Raw genomic sequence first — 24,167 nt, 5'->3', positions numbered from 1 at the left:
AAGTTGTACAGACCTAAATGCCTTCCCATCGACATCACCTGATGGGGAATCCAAACAGATGGAGGCATTTGGAAAGAGGATTTCCTCTTTGATTTGTCTGGCCCTCAGGTCGGTTGAAATATTATATCTCCTGGGGAGACATTCTCATGCATTATCGGACAAAGTGTTGAATGTCCTGTTGACGTTCCCTGAGGTAGTACGTCAGATCTTGTAATAATTGGTCTCTGATAATCAGAATGCTACAGAATTCTCAATCAAGTCTGTTCTGCCTGGAAGAGAGTTGGCACCAGCCTAGTGCTTAGGCTACATGCCTGGATTAGCTCAACGGGATTCTCCACCGATGTCCACCACTTGCTTATGAACATGCCTTTTGATGGCTCTCGGATGTCTGGAGCTAAAGCAGACTCTGTTCTTGATAGGTTCTGTGAGAGTAATGCCACCTCCTGTTCTTTGGTCTTCGCTCCTCCAACAAAACAGTGTCCCCAGCAACAGTCTCCTTATCAAGGGTTTGGAATGAGTTATCTGCAGAGATAAAGACCGTATTCCTCACATCAACAACACACCTCTCAGTCCCAAAAGGGGCATGTTGAGATCAGTAAGATGGTCAAGAGGTCAGGTTCCCAGGGCCAATGTTATACCCAAGCCCCCCCTCCCCTTCTGCAGCCACAGCAAACCCCTTTAATTTAAACTTGACAACACAATTTTGACTGGCTTGAGGTCAGACACCTTTTACCTCCCTGGATGGAGGTGCATCACCTCAGATCACTGGGTGCTCCAGATTGTGGAACAAGGTTACTCCCTACCCTTTCTTTCGTATTCTCCAGACATACCATCCACAGCGCTTGTTTATAGTCCAAGGAGACATTTTATCTATCTTAGCAAAGGGAGCCAGAGAGAGGCTGCCGGTTTCAGAAACCTGGACTGGTTGTTACTCCTGCTACTGAAAAAGGATGACAACCTTCATCCCACCTAGATCATCACCCTCTGAACACTTCCTAAGGAAAAAGTAGTGCAAGAGGCACACCCTGGCCAAGATTGTCTGCCCTCGATCCATGGGACTAGAGGTAGCAGTGGACTTGCTTGGCACATATTTTCATATTCCCATTCCACAGACGTTACTTGTGGTTTCAGGTGGGGCATGAGCATTTTCAGGTTTCTGTAATGCTTTTGGCCTTATCAGTACAGCTCGGATGGTTGCAGCCAATCTGCAGAGTTTAGGCATACCAGTCGTTTACATATTTCCACAGCTGGCTACTGAAGGTGGACACCATTGGCCATCATCTGGGGTTGGTTCACAATCTGTTGACATGGCTGGGGTTTTCCATCAGCATGCCGAAGGCACATCTGGCTCCCCTTCATAGGGAACATCCTGGACGTTGCGCTTTTCAGAGCTGTCCTTTTGCTTCAACAAGTGCTGAAGATTCTAGCTATAATCTGATATGTAAACCAGCAGCCTGTGTCTCAGTGAGATCGGCTCTGAGGCTTTTTGGCCTCTTGTTCTACTGCATCCTATTTGTGGACCACTGCAGGTGGCACATGTGGGTATTGCAGAGGAATCTGAAGTCCCATTAGGCTCAGCACCAATTAAACCTGTGAAATGTCATCCAGATGTCAGAGAGGAGTGGGATAAACCTGCAGTGGTGGCTTCTCGACTGTAATTGAACCAGCTGCAAAGCCCTTTACCTACCCCACCCAGAAATAACGATTTTGTAACAGATGCAACTTTACTGGATTAGAGAGGTCATTATGGAGTGGTGGAGCTCAGAGGAATCTTGTCTCAGGCGGAGACTCGCCTCTACATCATCTTGTTAGAGTTACGAGTGACTTGCTTGACACTGAAAGTGTTCTTTCCAGTGATCAATGGGGAACAGGTACAGGTTCTCACAAACAACACAGCTGACGCGGCACTACAACAAACAAGGCAAAGTGGTGTTGCGAGTCCTATGCCAGGAAGCCCAATGCCTTTGGAAGTGGCTGAACACACAGGACGTTTCTCTTATTGCCCAACACTTGGTAGGATCTTAAAATTCCAGGACGCATGAACTCAGCCGGCAGTGCCTAGCGTATCATGAATAGCAGTTACACTCGGATGTGGCACAGGGCAGCCAGCAATGTGGAGATCCCCGACTCAGTCTATTTACCACAGCAGAGAATGCGCAGTGTCATAAATTTTGGGCATTTGCATTCCCAAGACAATGCCTTCTGCCTTTATTGGTGCTCGTGACTCCAGTGCGCCTTTCCATCTCTGCCTGTCCTGCCCAGAGTGCTCAAGAAAATCAAAAAGGGACTGTACCCAAGACATCCTAGGTGTGCTGGACTGGGCGAGGAGAGTGTGGTACCCAGAACTTCTGGCCATGAGCACATGTCCACTGATATGGCTGCCTTTTCTAGAGGATCTCTTGTCGAGGCTGCAGGACCAGGTCTTCAGCCTGAGCTTGCACAATCTATACCTCCATGCATGGAGACTGAGCGGCAACAGTTGATGACATTCTACCTTCCTCCTTAGGTGGTTGGTGGTATTCTGTCAGCCAGACTTCCTTCAGCAAAATTTGCCTATGCAGGTCTCTTGGTGAAGTTTGTGTTGTTCTTCATGTCACATCAAACCCTTACAAGCTTCATTAATTGATATTTTGTTATTTTCCCCATATTTGGCCAAGCAAGGCCTTGCTGTGGCCACAGTTAAAAATTACTTATTGGCCCTTTCGACTTTTTAACGTTTATCAGATCAGCCATCCCTCACCTTTTGTGATGCCATTTGAGCCTATGCACATTTATCCTTTATGCCTACTTACAATCAAAACAGTGTTCCTTGTAGCCATATTATCTGCAAGGTGAGTGAGTGAACTTCAGGCCTTGTCTTCTATTTCACCATTTCTTTCCCTTTTTCCAGATTAAGCAGACCTTCTAACAAAGGAAGCATTCTTGCCCTAGGTTGTAATACACTTTAATGTAGTAGGGCAATCCATCACCTTCTCAACATTTTATGCACCTCCTCACCCACCAAAGGAAGAGGAACGGCTGCATCGCCTCAGTCTTAAAGGGCACTGTTTTTACATTGAGATGCCCAGGAAATTTCAACAGACTGAGCAACTATTTGTCAGGGTTTTGCCACAAAGAAGGAAAGGGCGGTCCCGAAACTAACCATCCCTAGGTAGATTGTCTTATGTATTAAAATCTGCAATGGACTAGCCAAAAAGCAGCCCCAGAGGATTTGCATGCTCACTTCACAAGGGCAAATGTTGCTACTACAATGTATGTGCTGGTATGCCAGTCTTGGTCATTTGCCAGGCTGCTGATTGGGTTTACCAAGTACAACTGCTTGGAAAGCCAGATCCAGTCTGACAGATTTCGCCCTATCTTTCCTGCAGGATTTTCTGATCTGAGTTATTCCCCAGACCCATGATCTGGGTCGTACTGCTTTGGTGTCTGTTAAGGAGGCGAGGAATTTGCGGTTACAAGTCTGTGAGAAGAGCAGTTTACGTATCTTTGGTAATGTCTTTTCCAGCAGAGACTCTAACGGCAGATTCTGCAGTATTGGATCTCTCATAGATTCACATGCTTCAATCATTCTCCATCGTGTGGGAGTCCCATAGTACAATGAAATAGCAGCATCGAATACCTGCATAGAAGTCCATGTTAAAGGACATTCGCTGCAACAGCCTATTTGACATCATTAGAAAAGACCCAAAATACATCCAATCAGGGGACAGCACTCTATAGAACCCTTATCACAGAGGCTCCAGTCCCTCAGATTTTCTCCAGCATGTCATGTGAAGGGAGTGTCCCTAAACTCTGCTCCGTTATCTTCATTCTGGTATTGTAAGAATTCTATATTTCTAATGTTATGTCTGAGACATCTAAAAAAGGGCTCTTTGGACCCTGTAATACTTGTGGGAGGAATAGACTGCGCTCAGAAGATCCCCACCAAGACTGTGCTCAGAAGATCCCCACCAAGACTGTATTTACTGCCTATCCCATCAACATAAGGTCTGTCGCACCTCAAAAGACAGGGAAAGGAGGCTTCTTCTGTGGCTTCAGAAATACAAATTTAAGAAGTCTCTGAGTTCCGAAGAGGACAGTGACACCTTGTTGACCTCTCATAAAAGGCACATAAGAGAGAAAGATCAAATGACCATGAGTCTTCTCAGGAATCTAGAAAGGCTTCTAAAAAGACTAGTCATGAGTCTGTCAAGGACACTTCAGAAAAGGAGATAAAAGGAAAAATGTCCTCAGAAGCAAGTAAATTTGAGTCTACTACTTCTAATGAATCTGGAGTTCATCCCTCAAAGTCTGCCTCCAAAACGTCAATGGTGAAGCCTGCAGCCATTATAAGTGTGTTGACTGCATTGCCAACACTGACACTGCCTTCCCGTTTGGTATAGGCATCTGTTTAGTTGACAAAGGTCTTGATGAAACCACTGTCTACAGGGACAACTGTCAACCATGACCCCTCAGTGACCTGGACGACAACCCCATTGACGACTGCCTCGTCCACTAAAATACCTCTGCCACCACCAAAGGCAATGAAGGACTCGACAGCGACATTGTTGATGACAATAAAAATTGCAAAAACATTCCTCTTTCCAGAGCACAACTCTACCAGCAAGGTGTCTCCACTCCTGTCAAGCCACCCTTTAGACTTCAAGCAGTCGGAGGATGAGGGACCATTCAGGACAGCGCACAGTCCTTTAGAGCTCAATGTGAAGTGCCAAGACTATGATGAGGAAGAGCAATATTATGAGGGCTTCTACTAGCCACCCAGATATTCCGACAAATCCATACATCACAAAGAGCACTTTCAGCACTATGACCAGCCTCCTTCCTCGGAAAGTGTTATACACTTGCCTCTCTCCTTGTTACAGGGCCTGCAAGGCATAATGCAGGACTATTAAAGGTTTCTAGAACAAGCTCGACCATCCTCACCTGAGCAGTTTACTACTCCACCTTCATCAGCAAGGACCCCAGGACCTATTCCGCCACCAGTAACACCCACGATGACCCTTGCATTCAACCTTGCAGCTCCCCCGAGAGAGGACCCTTCTTTATCAGATAATGATCAGGAAGAATTTCTGATGATCACACACCAGGAATGACTACCTAATCCCTACCCCATCTCTACCGGTCCCCCAACTAGTGGATTCTCCTCCTGATGAGATATGGAGATTCCCTATAGAAAGGGCTGCAAAGAGGTTCCAGCTTCTGATGACCGTTTTATGCAACTTCAAAGAGCCAGCAAGAAAATCTGTGCGTGCCATTCCCATAGTGGACTACATCTGGGAAGAGGGCACAAAGAGAATGCAAACTCCAGCTACTGTGGCAGCCGTCTTGCAGTGAATTGACAAGAAATACAAGGCCACTGAAGATTCACCAGCCTGTTTAGTGAGCCATTCAAAGCCAGACTCATTGACAGCACAGGCTGCTTTGTGCCGTTCAAAAACCCTTCTACAGGACCGTACAGGATCAGGAGGGCAGATGCCTAGATATCACAACTAAGAGATTTTCATCTATGTCTGCCATCACAGTCTGTGCTGTTAATGCTCTTGCCATATTGGGCTGGTACGACCTGCAGATGTGGCCTGACATCGGGGCACTGATGGTTCTGGTGCCAGAGAGTAAGAAGGCTTGAGGCAAGGAAAATTCTTCAGGAGGGGGAGAGAATATCTTTGAAATAATTGACTGTGCGATGGACATTGCCTCTACTGTATTCCAACAGCCAGCAGGAACGGCAGTCTTGAGGCGGAAAGGATGGTTAAATGTGACCTCGTTCCAACCTGAGATCTCTTAAAAAATCCTCGACATGGCTTATGATGGAGAAGCCCTTTTCGGCAAGCATGTTCATGGCGCACTGCAGGCCATCAAGGCAGATACGCAAACAGCAAAGTCATCAGGAACACTGCAATTCTGTAAGGTGCCCTTTCGAAGAGCTCAAAATATACAATTCCCTAAAGACTGAGGAAGGTATCGGCACTTCCGGCAACCATATCAGCAGCATTACTGACCGTATTACTAACAACAGTCATATCATTCATCCACCTGCAACACCCTACAGCAAACAAGGGCCTCGCCGAAAACACCCTCAAGGGAAAGAGACTGCTAGGAAGCAGGAACATTTCTTGAGTCTCTGCTACACTTGAACCCCTCCCGACCTGTGGGGGCAAACATTATCAACTTCTTCAATCACTGGCGGGGAAATAACAGACCGATAGGTAATAGACCTTGTCACCTATAGTCATGCCTTAGAATTCATCAAAAGGCTGCCAGTAACTCCTCCAAGGGGAGTGCACCCACCTCATCTTCTCTTTGTTGAGCAAAGGAGTAATAGAAAACGTTCCTCCAATTCCAAAAGGAAATGGGTTTCTACTACCCTTTTTTTTTTTTCCTTATCAAAAAGAAGTCAGGGGAATGGCGATCCATTCTAGATCTTCAGAAGTTAAATACATTTCTACACAAGCAATCCTTCCTTACGGTCACTCTTCTGGACATGCTACGACTTATACCACGGTGACTATATGACCACTCCGGATTTACAGGATGCATACTTTTACATTCCATAGATCCCAAACATCAAAAATTCCTGAGATTTATTGTAGCCGGTACTCCTTACTAATTCAATATCCTCCCATGCGGCATCAAGTCAGTTCCACATATTTTCACAAAATGCATGCTCTCTGTAGCAGCTTTCCTCAGTAACAATGTTTATCAGGTATTCCCATACCTCGACAACTGCCTGATAAAAGCACCAGCGGCCAGTCAATCATGGGAAGCCACCACAGCTTGCCTAGCATTATTTAGCAAATTGGGACTCACTGTCGAGTCATCACAAATTATCAACTACTCCATCAACAACCATAGTGTTCCTGGGGAGCTTTTCCATTGCAAGGCAGACAGCAAAGATTCCAGCATTTGGCCCTAAAACTGCAGACAAAAAAGTCAGTTTCAGTGTAACTGTTAGTCTTTCCTAGGGATGATGTCCTCCGCTATAAATTTGGTCCCTTTTGCCCACCTAAAAATGAGGCCTTTGCAAGAGGAACTAGACAATCAGTGGATACAAACAGTCAGATCGTTCTACCTGGTAAAGGTATGGGAGCTGGACCAATTCACACTGAACGAGACCTTCTCCTTCTGAGGCAAACCAGCACTGGATCTCGTTGCAGCAAGCGAGAACCACAAATGCCAGTTCATTGCAAGTTGGGATCCACATCCAGGGTAATGGGAGAATGCCTTTTAGATTAGATGGTCCAGGATCTATTCTTATGATTTTCACCCAATACTTCTGATACCAAAGGTTGTCAACAAAAATTAAAGCGGAGAAGTGTTGCATCATCCTCATAGCCCCCAGGTGACCCAGGCAGCATTGGTTCACAGAGCTGCTCCTACTATCGGAATCCACTCACATTCGCCTGCTACCCTCACAATCTGTCTTGACAATGAACCAAGGCCAGGTCCTTCATCCAGACCCAGCCTGGCTTCTGAATTCCATGCATCTAAATATATCTCAGGAATGCAGGAACATTCTCTCAAAGGCTGGAGTGGATGCAACAACAAAAACATATAGACTAAAATGGAAACGCTTTTGCATTTGGTGCCAGAAATCAAACTTTCATCCTTTTCAAGAATCACATGAGCAGATACTGCCATATCTCTTCTTGTTGGATCATTCAGGGTTTGGTGAATATGTCTTTTAAGGTGCATCTCGCTGCAATATCTACATACATGCATTCATCACATTCTTTCTCTTTGTGCTTCAACAGGATCAACAAACAAATCATAAAAGGATTGTTCAGGGGTTTTCCCCCAGTAAGGGCTCCTCCCACAGACTGCCATCTGTTCTTTCTCAGCTCATGAAAACTCCTTATAAATCCATACACAGAGCAGATCTCAAGTTCCTCACCTGAAAGGTCGCACTGCTCTTAGCTCTGACATCCACCAGAAAAGTAAACGAGATACAGTCTTTTACAACTCAAGAGCCTTTCTTGCGCTTTGCAGACAATGCTGTAATTCTCAGGGCAAATCCAAGGTTTATCCCCAAGGTGCCTATGGATTTTCATCTTATTGGGCTCATAATATTGAGAACTTTCTTACCGAATCCAACATTGCCAGCATAGATCTCTGCATATACTAGATATCAAAATTCTAGCTATGTTGCACAAAACACATCAGAAAGACGGATCAACTGTTGATGTTATATGGACACATTCATAAGGGTGCCCTATTTATGAAAGCAGCCATTGCTCATTGGATCTCATCCAGAATCCAGTTCTGTTACTCAAAGGCTGGTAAGCCTTTGTCAACCAAAGCCAAGGCGCACTCAACCAGGGCAGTGTGCATATCAGTTGCCTTGCTTGCGGGAGTGCCTTTGGAGAAAATATGTTGTGCTGCGACTTGGAAGAATGTTGGTTCATTCATGCAGTATTATTGTCTGGAGTCGGCACAGAACAGCGATGCAACCGTTGGACAGGCTGTGCTACACCATCTATTTCATTAGGATGAGCATCTGTTGGTTTCATGTGTTTTGCTTCTATAGCTCTACATATTTAAGTGTATAGCATATTTATTTAATTGCAGTTGCGTATTCTATATAGATTTGTACCCACCATCTGCAAATTGTATTTATGCTATCACATTTTTATAAGTACACAAACTGCATGCTATTCTGATTCAAGGATGTGAATTTATGAAAGATTCAGTACTGGAGAAGAAAATGAATTACCTGTAACTTCAATTCTCCAGTACTAGTATCTTTCTTAGATTCTCATGTGACCCACCCTCCTCCTCATAGAAGCTCTTCTTAGGTCTATCTCCTCGGTCTAATATCAGACTTGTGCGAGAAAATCCAAAGGACTGGGACCTCTGTGATGACGGTTCTAAAGTGTGCTGTCGCCTGTTTGGCTGTACTTTGGGTCTTTTCTAATGATGAGAATAAGCTGTTAAAGTGAATGATCTTTAACATTGACTTCTATGTAGCTCTTCAATACTGAGATTTAATTGTACCGTGGGACTCCTACTTCGACAGGGAATGATTCAAGCATGTGAGTCTATGAAAGATGCCAATACTGGAGAACTACAGTTCAAGGTAAGTAACTAATTTTCTTTCTCCCCAGCAAACTCCACTCCCTGTTCTGTGGAATGATCAGGATTCCACTTCAAAAAGGTCTGCACACTGTTTCATATTGATTTCTGTGTGCTCGACGTCTGTTGACATGGTCAGCTCTGAAATAAACTGACTCCAGCGCACAAGGGTGCCATGCATTTACTGGTCCCAGTGTCCCATCCACATGGGACGGAGCGGCATGTGGTAGAACTATGTGCATACCACCACCAAGGGAGAATTGCTACACAACCGTTTTCAGATCCAGTCTGATTCTTAGGGATACTCAAAAGGCGAGGAATCTGCAGTTAACTTGTATCCCTACTAGAGAAGAGGTTACCGAAGGGTGTAAACTTTTTCAATACTTCCTACCCTTTTCATATAGGATCGATCTCCATTTATTTTCCGGTATGTAGAGTCATTATCCAAGACACATTTGGTGATGGTCCACTGACTCAGTCTTTCAGTGTCTCCATCACCTGTTGCCTGTCCTCCCCATCTCATCTATTTTCCAGGTCCTTTGTAAGGAAAGTCAGAGACTGTAGTTCTTATGGTCTTGAGAAGTCTTACTGAAGGTGAAAGAGAGGAACTTTAGGTTTTCTGTTGTTTCCTTGTGGTGGAAAAGAAGCTCAAGGCTGGTCTCATAAACAGGGGCTATCCACAGGGTAAAGCTCTTACTCCGCAGGAGTCTAGACTGTAGTTCTTATGGTCTTGAGAAGTCTTACTGAAGGTGAAAGAGAGGAACTTTAGGTTTTCTGTTGTTTCCTTGTGGTGGAAAAGAAGCTCAAGGCTGGTCTCATAAACAGGGGCTATCCACAGGGTAAAGCTCTTACTCCGCAGGAGTCTCAAGATTTTGATTTCAACACTGGTGGTTGGATGTATGTAATCAAGACAAAAGATGATTACTTGTTAAGGTTTCTATTTAGAGACATCCACTACCAGCAGATGTTGAGCTCTTCCCCTCCAGTTTTGTCAAGTTGAAGGCAACAAAGACCATTTACTTAAATTTGTTAGGATACACATTTACTTACACTTACATTATTTTCCATCTGGAGCCCATGCCACAAATGCTCTCTAGACGTCTATTTGTGTTGGACACAGACAAGCCAATTAAAAAGCCTTTTCTCTTTCAGAGAGGTAACTGTTCTTTGGTGCTGGTCACTAAGCTAAGAATAGACTTTCTTTATTTTCCACTGCCATCCTAAAACGGTTCAGGCCCTTGAACATGCCTAATCCCAGTTACATATCCAATAGCCACGCATGTCATCCTGGTTTGAGATCCCTTTGTTTTTTGGCTTCCTATGTTGAAGTGATGCCACTGGACTACCTACCGGTAAGAGGAATTTAGATGCGTCTGGTGTCTTGTATGAATCACAGATCTTCAGTCAGTCCTGGTGCCTGTCTTATACAAGACCCAGAATGATGGGTTGGTGTAGGACATCAACAGTGAGTCTTGTCTTGCAGCGCTCCTTCCAACCAAAGAGTGTTTCTGTTGAAAACTATTTGAATGCATTATCACCTCTGGTCCTCTGTGAAATTCTTCTCCACATCATCACTCACTGTTTAAGAAAAAGTAAATTCTTCAGTGATGTTAAAATATTAACCTGGAAGATTGTCTTTTTAGATGTCTTGCAGCTTGATGCTCGCTTTCTGAGTGAGCAAGCTAGACTCTAGCCTAAGATGACCCCTTATGCTATCATAAGGATAAGCTTGAACTGAATGGTCATTCTTCCTGAGGCCCATTATTATTTAGTCAGACTTTTATTTTTAATACACATTCCTCTTCAGATGCTGTATGATTCATCTGTGTTCTGCATGAGGCTCTGTGTCTCTTTTGAGAGGAGCATATATGTTCTTTTAAGTGGCTCGTACTTGTGAGCGGGTGTTCCTGACCAATAATGAGACATTCCTTATGCACCCCATTTCTGTTGTTTCATATTTTTCCCTGATGAAGAACAGTTGGAGATTTGTGTTGTTACTGTGCCTTGATAATTACTATTCCTGATTCTAATCTGTCAATTGTATATTTTCAAAACTCATCCTAATGTGTTTCTTTTTCAAGACACTGATTTTTTTAATTTCTTGCAGGCTGCTGAAAGTCAAGCCAGAGGAAAGGCTCACCATAGAAGGAGTTTTGGAGCATCCCTGGCTGAATTGCACAGAGGCTCTTGATAATATTTTGCCATCTGCTCAAATGATGATGGACAAGGTTTACACACATTCATTTTTACAAAGATTTGTTTCAGAATTTCTCAAAAACTTTGCTTTTAAACATTGCTTTGTGTCATATTTAACTTCATTGTCAATGTTTTGTGCCTTCTCGTGGAAGCTACAGGGCATTGAGGCCTACATTTGTGCCTGATTGATGGAAAGACACACATGATAAATCAGTTAATTGGTATCTTGCTCTTCATTTCCTTACCCATATTTTAAGCGCCCCGCTTCCTGGTACTATTTGTATCTTTGAATGACCCTATCCTCTAATTTTGTTTTTGTCTATGTTTTTTTATACAGCCCAAATTGTCCTGGCACGGTACTCTTTAAAACCTCAACTAATTCATCGCTATTAAATCTCATTTCAAGCTAAGCACAAAAATTTGCATAATAGACATTTTTATAAATCAATCAATGTGTCACTTCTCAGTTATTATTTTTTTTTTTAACATAGTTTGTGTGTAACATTTGAGTATCCCTAATACCTTTTCTCTCCAATAGAGCGGTATCTGCTCAGCACAACCATCCAAAATTTGGTTGTCATAAGTATGTCTATCCTCCATAGCAAGATGTACATGCACAGCGTTCCCAAATTGTCCTAATGAACGGAAAATTATGCAGTGATGTTTTAGTTCATAGTGTTATTAGTGGTGCCTTGAACTTTACATGCACAAAGGACCTAATTATGAAATAAATGTATCATCTTTAGGCAGTAGTTGCTGGGATACAGCAAGCTCACGCAGAGCAACTTGCGAACATGAGAATACAGGATCTGAAAGTCAGCCTCAAACCTTTAAATACAGTCAACAATCCTATTTTACGTAAAAGAAAGTTATTAGGGTAAGTAATTATTCCTGTTATTTAACTAATTTTCATCCATGCCTTTCTTGATTGTATTTTAGTGCAGTAATGTACAGCCTTCAAATCTGATTTCCAACATTTCAATATACAGTATTTGTGGAGGCCTTTTCATATTCCCTGTAGCAAATAACTCTGTACAATTTTAGTGCTGTTAATAGGGCAGTCATCCGCAAAGACAATGTGTCTTAAGCTCATAGTTAAATATCTTGAGACTAGACAGTTACATAGCCTACTTCCTGTAGGCATTTTCATTTTGGAGTGTTTTTCAAGACCCCTTTTTTTTGTAGTGATGGCCTTCAATATATATGTGGGAAGTCTATCTGTAAAAGCACTTTTGAGATCCTCTGCACTTCCTGTTTGGTAGGTTTTCTGGAACGGTGTTGTGTGTATCTACACTCTGCTACATTATAAAGGCTAAAAACCTAGATGCTCCATTTTGCTTGCTTAGTCTTCCATCAGGCGCTTTGAAATGGTAAGTAGAAGTACTTCCAGAAGCAATGAAGACTTTTCACTCATTAGATTATTGCTTAGTGTATTTGCATTTTTTATCTTGACTCCTCTATAAAATTCAATTCCTCCGGAGTGTTTTAAATCAAACATTTTGGACTCTTCTTTGCTGTGAAGTGAGTTACAGATCCACAACCAAGGAACTTTACCTGTTCAGCATCTGCTGATTAGGCACTTTAGCATTTGAAAAATTAACCATCTGACATACAATCTCGAATGCTAGCTTGTCCTTATAGAAACCTGTCCAATTAACATCACTCACTGAGTTTAGGATTAGGATATGTTGTATATTTTTATGTTATTTCCGTTTGCTGATATTGTATAAACATATGTGCTCTTGCCCACCAGAGTTCTTGCATTCCTCTATTCCTGTAACAGTCCTTTGAAAAATGTCTGTAACTATTATGCACTCAAAGAAGGCAATAAATCTGCTCTTGAATTAGGCTGGCCGTTACTTATTGCTAGTGTATCACTTATCCATCTCTTAATTAAGCATTTTTTGTTTAAAACCTTGCAAGACAGAGAAAGATTTAGTTTCCCAACTGTATTTCTATTTTAAATATATTGACTAACAGATCTATTCCTCACAATGATACACATGGAAATAAGGAACCACAACTTCTGAAAGCATTATTGTGCTCAACTGGCAGATCTCTAATAGAGTTCACTCATGATGATTGTATTGTACGTTATTGGTATTTTTATAATGCTGCCCTATCCTTTGCATGGCTCTAAATTTAATGGGTGGTCACGTAAGCAGCTACTGCAGTTGTACTGTTTAGTTTGTGCTTCATATCCCTGACAAGGTTATGAAAAGCTCAATTATACATTGAGTACCTGGCCTTCCTTTGGAGTGTACTGAGCCAGCAACAACTCAGGCTATATCTCAGTAGCAAACACATTAAACTACAAGAATATTAATTGAAATGCAGTGTTTTGGTTATAACATATAATGTGCCGCAGACGAAAATGTTCTTTAGAGTAACTTTATGCTAATAAATACATATTCATACAATTATTACTGCATTACAAAGTCAATTTCTCTGTTATGGTGCAGCAAAATTGACAATGTTTACTGTCTCACTTATTGCATGTGTTGGAAAATGGGTTATTGGTAGGGCAGGTAGGTACCTACACCTAGCAACAAGCCACTAACCTCCACATAGGTACAGTTAGGTCTCAGTAAATTAATCCCAGCTCAACCCTTGGTAGCTTGGCAACGAGCGTCAAGGCTTAACTTAGGAGACAAAGTGTAAAGCATTCAAATATCACAAAACAGTAATTAAATAAAACACAGGAAACAGTTTAAAAATCCAAAACCAATTTATAAAAATAGTTTATATTTTTATCTTTAAAATGACACAAAAACGATTAAAATCGGTTCAGGGGAACCGGAGATATGAATTTTTAAAGAATTATTACTTTTCTAGCGCTTAGAAACAAAAAGCGCCAATCGGGTCATCTGGTTGCACCTCGACCGGGGCAAAGTCAAACTTTCAGGCCGACCGCGATGGAGCCCTGCTCGGCTACAGGTCGCGGGAGGCCTCGGTTAAAAAGTTACCTTCTGACTTAGTCTTTATTTTGAAGTTTTTCTTCACCGGGACGAACCTGCCAGTTGAATCCGACCTCCTGGAGCCCTTGTCCGGATACGCGATGTGGGTTTCCTCGGTGGAGACTTTTACCTTCGGACTTAGTCGTTTTTTCGAGATGAAAATCCTTCGACCGGGGTAAACCTGGATCTTGATCCGACGTCCATGGAGCCCTTCTCGGATACGATGGCTGGGAGGTCCCGGTCAACTTTTTACGTTCGGACTTAGTCTCTTTTTTGGATGTTTTTCTTTACCGGGACGAACCACGAAGTCAGGCCGGGTCGTGGTTGAGGCAAGCCGGCTAGAATTTCCGCGGCGGGTCGGTCCCTCTCTGGAGCTTTTTTCCAAAAATTCTCAAATCTTTTCCAAACTTCTGGGGCTTCACCCAGATGTTCTTTTAAGGTTCTTTTGGGGTCCACAGCTCACCCCAAGGGTCCAGAAGTTCTGTGATGGTCCTTGGGGGGTGCGGACTTCAACTCCCAGAATGCACCTGGCGCAAACTCCTTTTTGGCCACTGGACAGTGGTCAGCTGGTCGCTTTCTTCAGGAGTTGGTGCAGGGGACTCTGGTTAGCAATTTTTCACCTGTAGCAAACAGGGAGTCCCTCCTTGAACCAGTTGAAGCCAGGCAAAGTCCTTCTTGTGGTGAAGCCCAAGTGTGCAGCTGGTGCAGTCCTTCTGAGTGCAGGGTCCAGGTGTAGGCCAGGGGTCCAGCAGGGCAGTCCTTCGTCTTCTTTAGTTCCTTTCATGTTGAATTCTGGAGGGGATCTGAGGCGTGGGTGCAGGTCTGCCAGTTTTATCCTTGCTCCTGGGTGAAAAGCAGGGGGGCCCTGGTTCTCCAATCAGGGACAGGGTCGTCCCCCTGTGATGACCACTTCCTGGGAAGTGTGGCACAAATCCATCCCAGAAGGCAACAGTCTCTAAAAATCCAACATGGATGAATCTGATTTTTGGAGGTTACATCTGGCTGAGCCCACCCACTGGTGTGGCTAAAAATCATAAACACACCCCTCTCCTGCCCTCTCCTAATCTAATCAAGGGGGCACCTAATTGTCTGGGGTTGCAGGATGTGGGGGTGTTGCTGGGTGCTGCAAATGTCCTTCTCTGCCTTTGAAGACCAGTTTGGCAGCCCTCCCCCTTCCTGCCTCACCATCTGCTGAGGGGAGATTCTCTCCCCCAAGCACATTCCTTTGTGTGAAGTCAGGCCACTTCACACCTCATCAAGGTAGCCTGGCAGAAGCTGCTTCAGGCTGGCCAATCAGAGCACAGCAGCAAAAACAATGCAGAGCTGAAATTGGCAACTTTTTAGGTAAAGTCTAAACTTTTTACCTGGACAAGTTATATTAAATCCAACAACTGGAAGTTGTGGGATTTATTACAACAATCAATTTGATACCAAATTCTTGGTATGTAACATTTAAGGAGACTTTAAAATTTAAAATAAAGTCTGCCTATTCTAGCCTATGAAGGCCATTTACTTCAATGAGGGAAAAACGAATGTGGCTGTTTTTACCTCACCAGGGCTTATAAATCTATTTTTATAAAGTCCCTGCTTATAGTTACATGGCACCCAGCCCTAGGGGCACATAGGGCACACCTTAGGGGTGACTTATATGTAAAAATAAGGTAGTTTAAGACTTTGGAAGTACCTTTAATTCCAAAGTCGAATTTGCATATAATTTTAATTTAAAAGCAGCCAGCAAGGCAGGCTTGCTTTTAAAATGACACTGGGCACCTCAGCAGTGCACCTAGGTGTGCACCACCTATGCTGTGGTCCCTAAACCTACATGCCCTACCATATACTAGGGACTTATAGGTAGGTTAACTTAGCCAATTATAATTAGCCTAATTTGCATATCCATTTTACACAGAGCACAGGCCCTGGGACTGGTTAGCAGTACCCAGGGCACCATCAGAGTCAGGAAAACACCAGCATAAAGTGGAAAATGGGGGCAAAAAGTTAGGGGACCTCTGCAATCAGCCCTGTTTTCCCACACAACCCCCCCCCCTAGCCCACACGCCCAGGAGACTCAGCCCAACCCTGGGAGAGTCTTCCTGGCTTGTTAGGCGAGGAAGACATTGAAGAAAACTGGCTGTCCCTTTGCAGGGCCTACTCTGCCTTACATCCTCCTGTCAGGGTCACTCCCTCTGGATAGTGAAGCCATCCCAACAGTAAAAGGACCCAATTCAAACTGAAACTTCCCTCTAGGGGGGGTCTTCCTCCTCTCTCTCTGCCAACTTGGGTAGTGAGGTGCCCACCTCCCCTACTCCTAACTTTGCTAGGGCAACACCTAGCTTACCCAAAGAGGTCACCCAACACTTGAGCAACCCCACCATGACCAATAGGGTCAGGGGGCCTACTTTGCTATTGGCCCTGGGGTCTGCCTCCCAGGCCAAGTACAGTGCTGCCAGGAAGGCTAGCACCCAGCAGAGGCTACTGACAGCTGTCAGTACCCAGAACCACACCCTAAGCTATCCACTGACAGGTGGCTGAGCTGCTTTAGGGGCAATTGTGAGGTCCTGGCACCCCTCTTGCTGTCTAGAGTGGGGGGCTACCACTTCCTGTGGCAGACACCCTCCTTCCACTCTCCCTTCTGTCAGTGCAGGGGCAACACCCTGCATCTGGACAGCTGCCTGACTACTCAGGACTTCCTTGGGGTCAGGGGAGGCCTCACCAGTGCCAACTCTGGGCTCCCCCCCTACTGGGGCAGAAGGCCTTTGGCTCCCTGGAACTCTCTTTAAGAGTGGCCTACCCTTCCTTTTCTTCTTTCCTTTTCTTGGGGACCCCTGTCTCCTAACTGTAGGGACTGACTCCCCAGGACTTTGGGTGGGGGGGGCGCCCTGGGCGACCACCCCATCTGTGACCAGACTCACCTCTGGGAGGTCATTGCCCAGGATACAATCTAGGGGAAGGTCAGCACTGACTACCACCCTAATCCAGTCAAGGATACCCTCCCTCTCTAGGGGCACTATGGCTACAGGTTTGGAGGTGACCTCCCCTGTGGCTATCCTGACTTTCTTTGTCTTTCCTGGGAAATACATGTCTGGGGTCACTAACCGGTCACTCACTATAGTGTGACTGGCACAGGTGTCTCTCAGGCCAGTGGTAGGGATCCCATTCACTTGAATGTGGTGGAAGTGCCTACTCCCACCCTTAGGGATCACCAGCTTACCATCTGGTCCTGTCTCCCAGCTCAATGCTAGGAGGACTTCAACATCTGAGGAATCCTCCTCTATGGCTACACTGGACAGCCCAGTGCTAACCACCTTCTTTGGACAGGCTGCATCTCCTCTGAAGTGACCTGTCTGCTGACAGTCAAAGCAAGCCCTACTGTCCAAGAGCTTTTTTAACCCTGGGTCTAACTGTCCCTGCTGGTCAGAGTGGGATTTACTCTCCTCCTTCTTAGGGTTCTGGGGTACAGAGGGAGTCTCTGTGGTGGGCTTACCACCTCCCTCCTTAGGTTTTTGGGGACCTGTCCCCCCCTTCTTGGAGTCTCCCCCCTGGGACTTGACAACCACCCTGGTTCTCAACCACTCATCAGCTGCCTCCCCAAGCTCTCTAGGGTTGGTCTGCTTAGAGTCCACTAGATGCTGGCGTAACCTTTCTTGGGTACAATTGGTCAAGATGTGCTCTCTCATGATCAGATTGTATAACCCCTCATAAGTATCTACTTTGTTACCAATACTCCAGCCCTCTAGTGCCTTTAGTGAAATGTCCACAAAGTCAACCCAAGACTGGGTACTGACCTTCTGGGTGTCCCTGAACTTGAGCCTATACTGCTCTGGGGTCAGACCAAACTTCTTGGCTAAGCACCTCTTCAAACTAGGGTATGAATCTGCCTCCTCCCCCCTTAAGGTCAGAAGCCTATCCCTCCCTGAGTTGGGGACCAACTCCCACAAAAGGGAACCCCAGTATTGAGGCCTAACCCTTCTCATTTGGAGTGCCCTCTCAAAGGCCCCCAGCCACTTATCTATGTCATCCCCCTCTACAGAGGCAGGAACTACCCCCTTGGGTAATCTGGGGCAAACTCCCCCACCCATGGACACCTCAGCTTCTATATCGCTGCTTCCATCTCTTTTCTCTTTGTATGCCCACTTTTTCTTTTCTAGGGCCAGCTTTTCTGCTTCCAAAGCTATGTATGCTAGCTGGGCCTCCAGCTCTCTTTCTCTGATGGATGGGTTCTCTCCTCCTGAAAGGACCCCCTTCCCACCACTAGCTTTGGATCTGCCCCTAGTGACTGTGTTTACTGAGGACCGTTCTTCCTCATCCTCACTTGGGCTCAGATGCCTTCCCTCCCCTGAGTGGTTAGAGCTTGCATCCTCCCTTCTTTCTCCCTCCTCTGGAGCTTCTTCTGACTCTACCTCTTGGGCCTCAGCCCATGCTGTCAGGGATGTGATCAGGATTTCCTTCCTGAGATTAGTGGTTGCAGGCAACCCTCTTTCAATACTCAACCCCCTAAGCTGGACTACTGTCAGTGTGGGTAGGCTAGCCAGATCAAGCTCCATGGTTCCCTAGTTTTGTGTCAACAAAAACTTTTTGCAAAAATTGGAAACAAGAATTTAGAAAAATTACAAAAATTCAATAATTGAAAGTAATCCAAATTAATAAAAAAAACAAATTAAAAATTAAAAACAATTTTTGCACTAGGACAATTTAAAGGATTTGTAATTTGTTTTACCTAAAACTGTAACGTGATATTGAACACAAGTACAGGATCCCGTCGCTGCTTCCAATTATGTTGGAAAATGGGTTATTGGTAGGGCAGGTAGGTACCTACACCTAGCAACAAGCCACTAACCTCCACATAGGTACAGTTAGGTCTCAGTAAATTAATCCCAGCTCAACCCTTGGTAGCTTGGCAACGAGCGTCAAGGCTTAACTTAGGAGACAAAGTGTAAAGCATTCAAATATCACAAAACAGTAATTAAATAAAACACAGGAAACAGTTTAAAAATCCAAAACCAATTTATAAAAATAGTTTATATTTTTATCTTTAAAATGACACAAAAACGATTAAAATCGGTTCAGGGGAACCGGAGATATGAATTTTTAAAGAATTATTACTTTTCTAGCGCTTAGAAACAAAAAGCGCCAATCGGGTCATCTGGTTGCACCTCGACCGGGGCAAAGTCAAACTTTCAGGCCGACCGCGATGGAGCCCTGCTCGGCTACAGGTCGCGGGAGGCCTCGGTTAAAAAGTTACCTTCTGACTTAGTCTTTATTTTGAAGTTTTTCTTCACCGGGACGAACCTGCCAGTTGAATCCGACCTCCTGGAGCCCTTGTCCGGATACGCGATGTGGGTTTCCTCGGTGGAGACTTTTACCTTCGGACTTAGTCGTTTTTTCGAGATGAAAATCCTTCGACCGGGGTAAAGCTGGATCTTGATCCGACGTCCATGGAGCCCTTCTCGGATACGATGGCTGGGAGGTCCCGGTCAACTTTTTACGTTCGGACTTAGTCTCTTTTTTGGATGTTTTTCTTTACCGGGACGAACCACGAAGTCAGGCCGGGTCACGGTTGAGGCAAGCCGGCTAGAATTTCCGCGGCGGGTCGGTCCCTCTCTGGAGCTTTTTTCCAAAAATTCTCAAATCTTTTCCAAACTTCTGGGGCTTCACCCAGATGTTCTTTTAAGGTTCTTTTGGGGTCCACAGCTCACCCCAAGGGTCCAGAAGTTCTGTGATGGTCCTTGGGGGGTGCGGACTTCAACTCCCAGAATGCACCTGGCGCAAACTCCTTTTTGGCCACTGGACAGTGGTCAGCTGGTCGCTTTCTTCAGGAGTTGGTGCAGGGGACTCTGGTTAGCAATTTTTCACCTGTAGCAAACAGGGAGTCCCTCCTTGAACCAGTTGAAGCCAGGCAAAGTCCTTCTTGTGGTGAAGCCCAAGTGTGCAGCTGGTGCAGTCCTTCTGAGTGCAGGGTCCAGGTGTAGGCCAGGGGTCCAGCAGGGCATTCCTTCTTCTTCTTTAGTTCCTTTCATGTTGAATTCTGGAGGGGATCTGAGGCGTGGGTGCAGGTCTGCCAGTTTTATCCTTGCTCCTGGGTGAAAAGCAGGGGGGCCCTGGTTCTCCAATCAGGGACAGGGTCGTCCCCCTGTGATGACCACTTCCTGGGAAGTGTGGCACAAATCCATCCCAGAAGGCAACAGTCTCTAAAAATCCAACATGGATGAATCTGATTTTTGGAGGTTACATCTGGCTGAGCCCACCCACTGGTGTGGCTAAAAATCATAAACACACCCCTCTCCTGCCCTCTCCTAATCTAATCAGGGGGGCACCTAATTGTCTGGGGTTGCAGGATGTGGGGGTGTTGCTGGGTGCTGCAAATGTCCTTCTCTGCCTTTGAAGACCAGTTTGGCAGCCCTCCCCCTTCCTGCCTCACCATCTGCTGAGGGGAGATTCTCTCCCCCAAGCACATTCCTTTGTGTGAAGTCAGGCCACTTCACACCTCATCAAGGTAGCCTGGCAGAAGCTGCTTCAGGCTGGCCAATCAGAGCACAGCAGCAAAAACAATGCAGAGCTGAAATTGGCAACTTTTTAGGTAAAGTCTAAACTTTTTACCTGGACAAGTTATATTAAATCCAACAACTGGAAGTTGTGGGATTTATTACAACAATCAATTTGATACCAAATTCTTGGTATGTAACATTTAAGGAGACTTTAAAATTTAAAATAAAGTCTGCCTATTCTAGCCTATGAAGGCCATTTACTTCAATGAGGGAAAAATGAATGTGGCTGTTTTTACCTCACCAGGGCTTATAAATCTATTTTTATAAAGTCCCTGCTTATAGTTACATGGCACCCAGCCCTAGGGGCACATAGGGCACACCTTAGGGGTGACTTATATGTAAAAATAAGGTAGTTTAAGACTTTGGAAGTACCTTTAATTCCAAAGTCGAATTTGCATATAACTTTAATTTAAAAGCAGCCAGCAAGGCAGGCTTGCTTTTAAAATGACACTGGGCACCTCAGCAGTGCACCTAGGTGTGCACCACCTATGCTGTGGTCCCTAAACCTACATGCCCTACCATATACTAGGGACTTATAGGTAGGTTAACTTAGCCAATTATAATTAGCCTAATTTGCATATCCATTTTACACAGAGCACAGGCCCTGGGACTGGTTAGCAGTACCCAGGGCACCATCAGAGTCAGGAAAACACCAGCATAAAGTGGAAAATGGGGGCAAAAAGTTAGGGGACCTCTGCAATCAGCCCTGTTTTCCCACAGCATGTGACTGTGACTTTATACTGGGATACAACAATCATATTTACAAGGCCTCTTCAAAGTGATCTTACCTCGCTACACACACTTATTTGGATCTGGGATCTTGTTATAAACCTTTATTTAAAATAAATATGTATTAAGACTGTGGTGTTGTCTGCATGTGATTCTATGCGTAGAATCACATGCATACTAGTGGAATGTAGAATCGAGAACACAGGATGTGATGTGTGGACTGTTGAGATTTGAAGAGAACAGCGTTGTGGACTGTCCATGGATGAGGTGTAATGAATAAACCTGATCTATTCATCTGGCAAATTAATGGTGTGCTTATTTTATCCACATTGAACTTTACATTGGCGACGAGTCATGCAGAGCGATACGCCTCATCATGGCAGTGTGTCATAAGCTGTGCTTAATATAGCTGTGCAAACTGCAGTTACAGAGGAGAAGAAGCGGTGCATGTGGAGAGAATCTTCTTTCTGTCGGTTGAGACGGCGGAGGACGGTCAGAGTTATCCTGTAGTGGAAACGGCGACGACATTGCTGGTTTCTTTTTTGTGAACAGGGAGGATTACAGTGTCATCACAGTCCTGCCCAAGGTCCGCTATCGTCACCGAGATGCATGCCCATATTGTCACTGGAACAAACATTGCCTCTCAGGACTGAGAGCGTGAACAGTGAGGTCCTCTTCCTATCGAAATTACGCATCTGCAGCACTGCGGTGGCCATTTTAGGCATAGTCACTGGAACGCATTGCCTCTCGGGACTGAGAGCGGGAACAGTGAGGTCCTCTTCCTATAGAAATTACGCATCTGCAGTGCTGATGTGGCCATTTTGGGTGTGCCATTTCACAGTCAGTGTTGCAATGGTCACCGCAGGTTGATTTTTTTTTTTTGCTACTTGTTTTTGATTTTAAAAAGAAAAAAAAGGAACGAGCCTGTTAGGAGGCGTGAGTAGCTACAAACTGTATTCTACTCTGTATTATACAGTGACATGCACACCAGAGCCTGTCATCTGACCTGCTGCTTTTTGTGACTAAAATTAAGAGGAAAAATAAAATAAAAGAAAATCGGTGACAGGCACACCTCAAAGATTTGAAAGTTGAACTTTTTAAAACATCCTGTCAAGTATAATATTGGTGACAGGCACACCTGAGCCTGTCATTACCCACTTAAAACTATGTAAAAGGAAAATACTAATTATATATATATATATATATATATATATATATATATATATATATATATATATATATATATATATATATATATATATATATATATATATAATACCAGTTTAACACTTAGGTTAAAAATGCCGCACTCACAGGATTGTGATGAATCCACTTTTATTTTCAATAACGAAACATCCCACCACCTAACACCTACGCGTTTCGACCTTCACGGTCTTGGTCCTGTAGATCCATGCGGCAAATGGAAGAAATTTTTTAATCACTGTGCAAGAGTGTTTGGTCCCACCCTGAATGCAGAGAGGAAACATGCTTTATTAATACATTGCCTAGGAGATGAAGGCCACAAGGGTTTGGAAAATGTACCTAATTTGAATGAATTTGAAGGGTATTTTTTGACAATGGATAAACATTATTTACCAAGAATGAGCACTGTAATGGAAAGATATTACTTTGGAAAAAGAGAGCAATGAAAGGATGAGTCTGAGGAAGAGTACATACCAAGTTTAAGAAAATTAACAGCTTTGTGCACATTTGGTGCCTTTTTGGATGAAAGGATTTGTGATCAATTTGTGTTAAAGTGTAGTAGTGATAAAATTCAAGAAGAATTGTGGTTGAAGGATGAGCTTCCTTTAGAGGAGGTGGTTATGGTGGCAAAGAGAGTTGATCACATGATGAAGTGTGTCACAGAGTTAAGTTCTGTTAAAGATAAAACCAGTACGGACACAGGAAACATTGAAGAAGTGGTATGTGAAGTGAAGAAGAAGGGTATGGTGAAAGAAAAAAGAAGGATGCACTTGTAAAATTTAAAGGAGAATGTTTTAGATGTGGGAATAGTGGTCATAAGGCAAATGCAAGTAGTTGTCCAGCTTTGGATGTGGTATGCAATGGTTGTGAGGAAAAAAGGACATTTTTACAGGTGTTGTCCCAATAGGAGGAGAAAGAATAATAACGTTATGAAAAAAATTAAAGAGGTATTTCAAGAAGTAGTATTTCAGGTTAAAATGTCTTTGGATAAGAATGAGCATCCTAGTGAAAATGTTATAGTGAATGGGTTGAAAGTATTAATGCGTTTTGACTCATGTTCACGTTTAACTGTTATTTCAGAACAGTGTTTTGAAAGATTATTTGTGAAGGGAAAGAAATTACATGCAATGGATGTGAACCCTGATGGGTATGGAGGACAGCAATCAAAATGATAGGATTATTTGAAGGATGTTTGGAGTTAGGGGAAGACACATTTTGGGTAAAGTATATGATTAGAATAAATGAGAATCTTTTGAGTTGGGCACATCAAAGATTGTTGGGAGTAGTGCTTAATTCCAATGATCAGCCTCAGGTCCTTCCTCAAGAAGTAAAAAAAAAAAAATTGAGATGGACTTTGTGTTGAAATTTCCTGGGGTATTCTCTGAATCGTTAGGTTGTCTTAGAAAATACAAACGTACTAAATTGAAGAGAGATGCAGTTCCAGTGGCTGCAAAGGTTGGAAGAGTTCTCT

The 24,167-nt window shown here is 44.0% G+C and overlaps 1 protein-coding gene across 6 annotated transcripts in view; it reads left to right on the top strand.

The window, feature by feature from the left end:
* The window catches only part of MAPKAPK5 (MAPK activated protein kinase 5), a 333,373-nt gene that overhangs the window by 271,594 nt on the left and 37,612 nt on the right, over positions 1 to 24,167 (top strand). For all 6 annotated transcript variants that reach the window (XM_069214824.1, XM_069214827.1, XM_069214826.1 and 3 more), the window contains 2 exons: positions 11,177 to 11,297; positions 12,012 to 12,142. In XM_069214824.1, the coding sequence (XP_069070925.1) occupies positions 11,177 to 11,297; positions 12,012 to 12,142 (252 nt within the window). The remainder of the gene's footprint in view (positions 1 to 11,176; positions 11,298 to 12,011; positions 12,143 to 24,167) is intronic.

The sequence above is a fragment of the Pleurodeles waltl genome, chromosome 11 (assembly GCF_031143425.1).
Source record: "Pleurodeles waltl isolate 20211129_DDA chromosome 11, aPleWal1.hap1.20221129, whole genome shotgun sequence".
Classification (NCBI taxonomy): Eukaryota; Metazoa; Chordata; class Amphibia; order Caudata; family Salamandridae; genus Pleurodeles; species Pleurodeles waltl.
The sequence above is the reverse complement of the archived record's forward strand: the minus strand, read 5'-3'. Positions and strand labels throughout refer to the sequence as shown.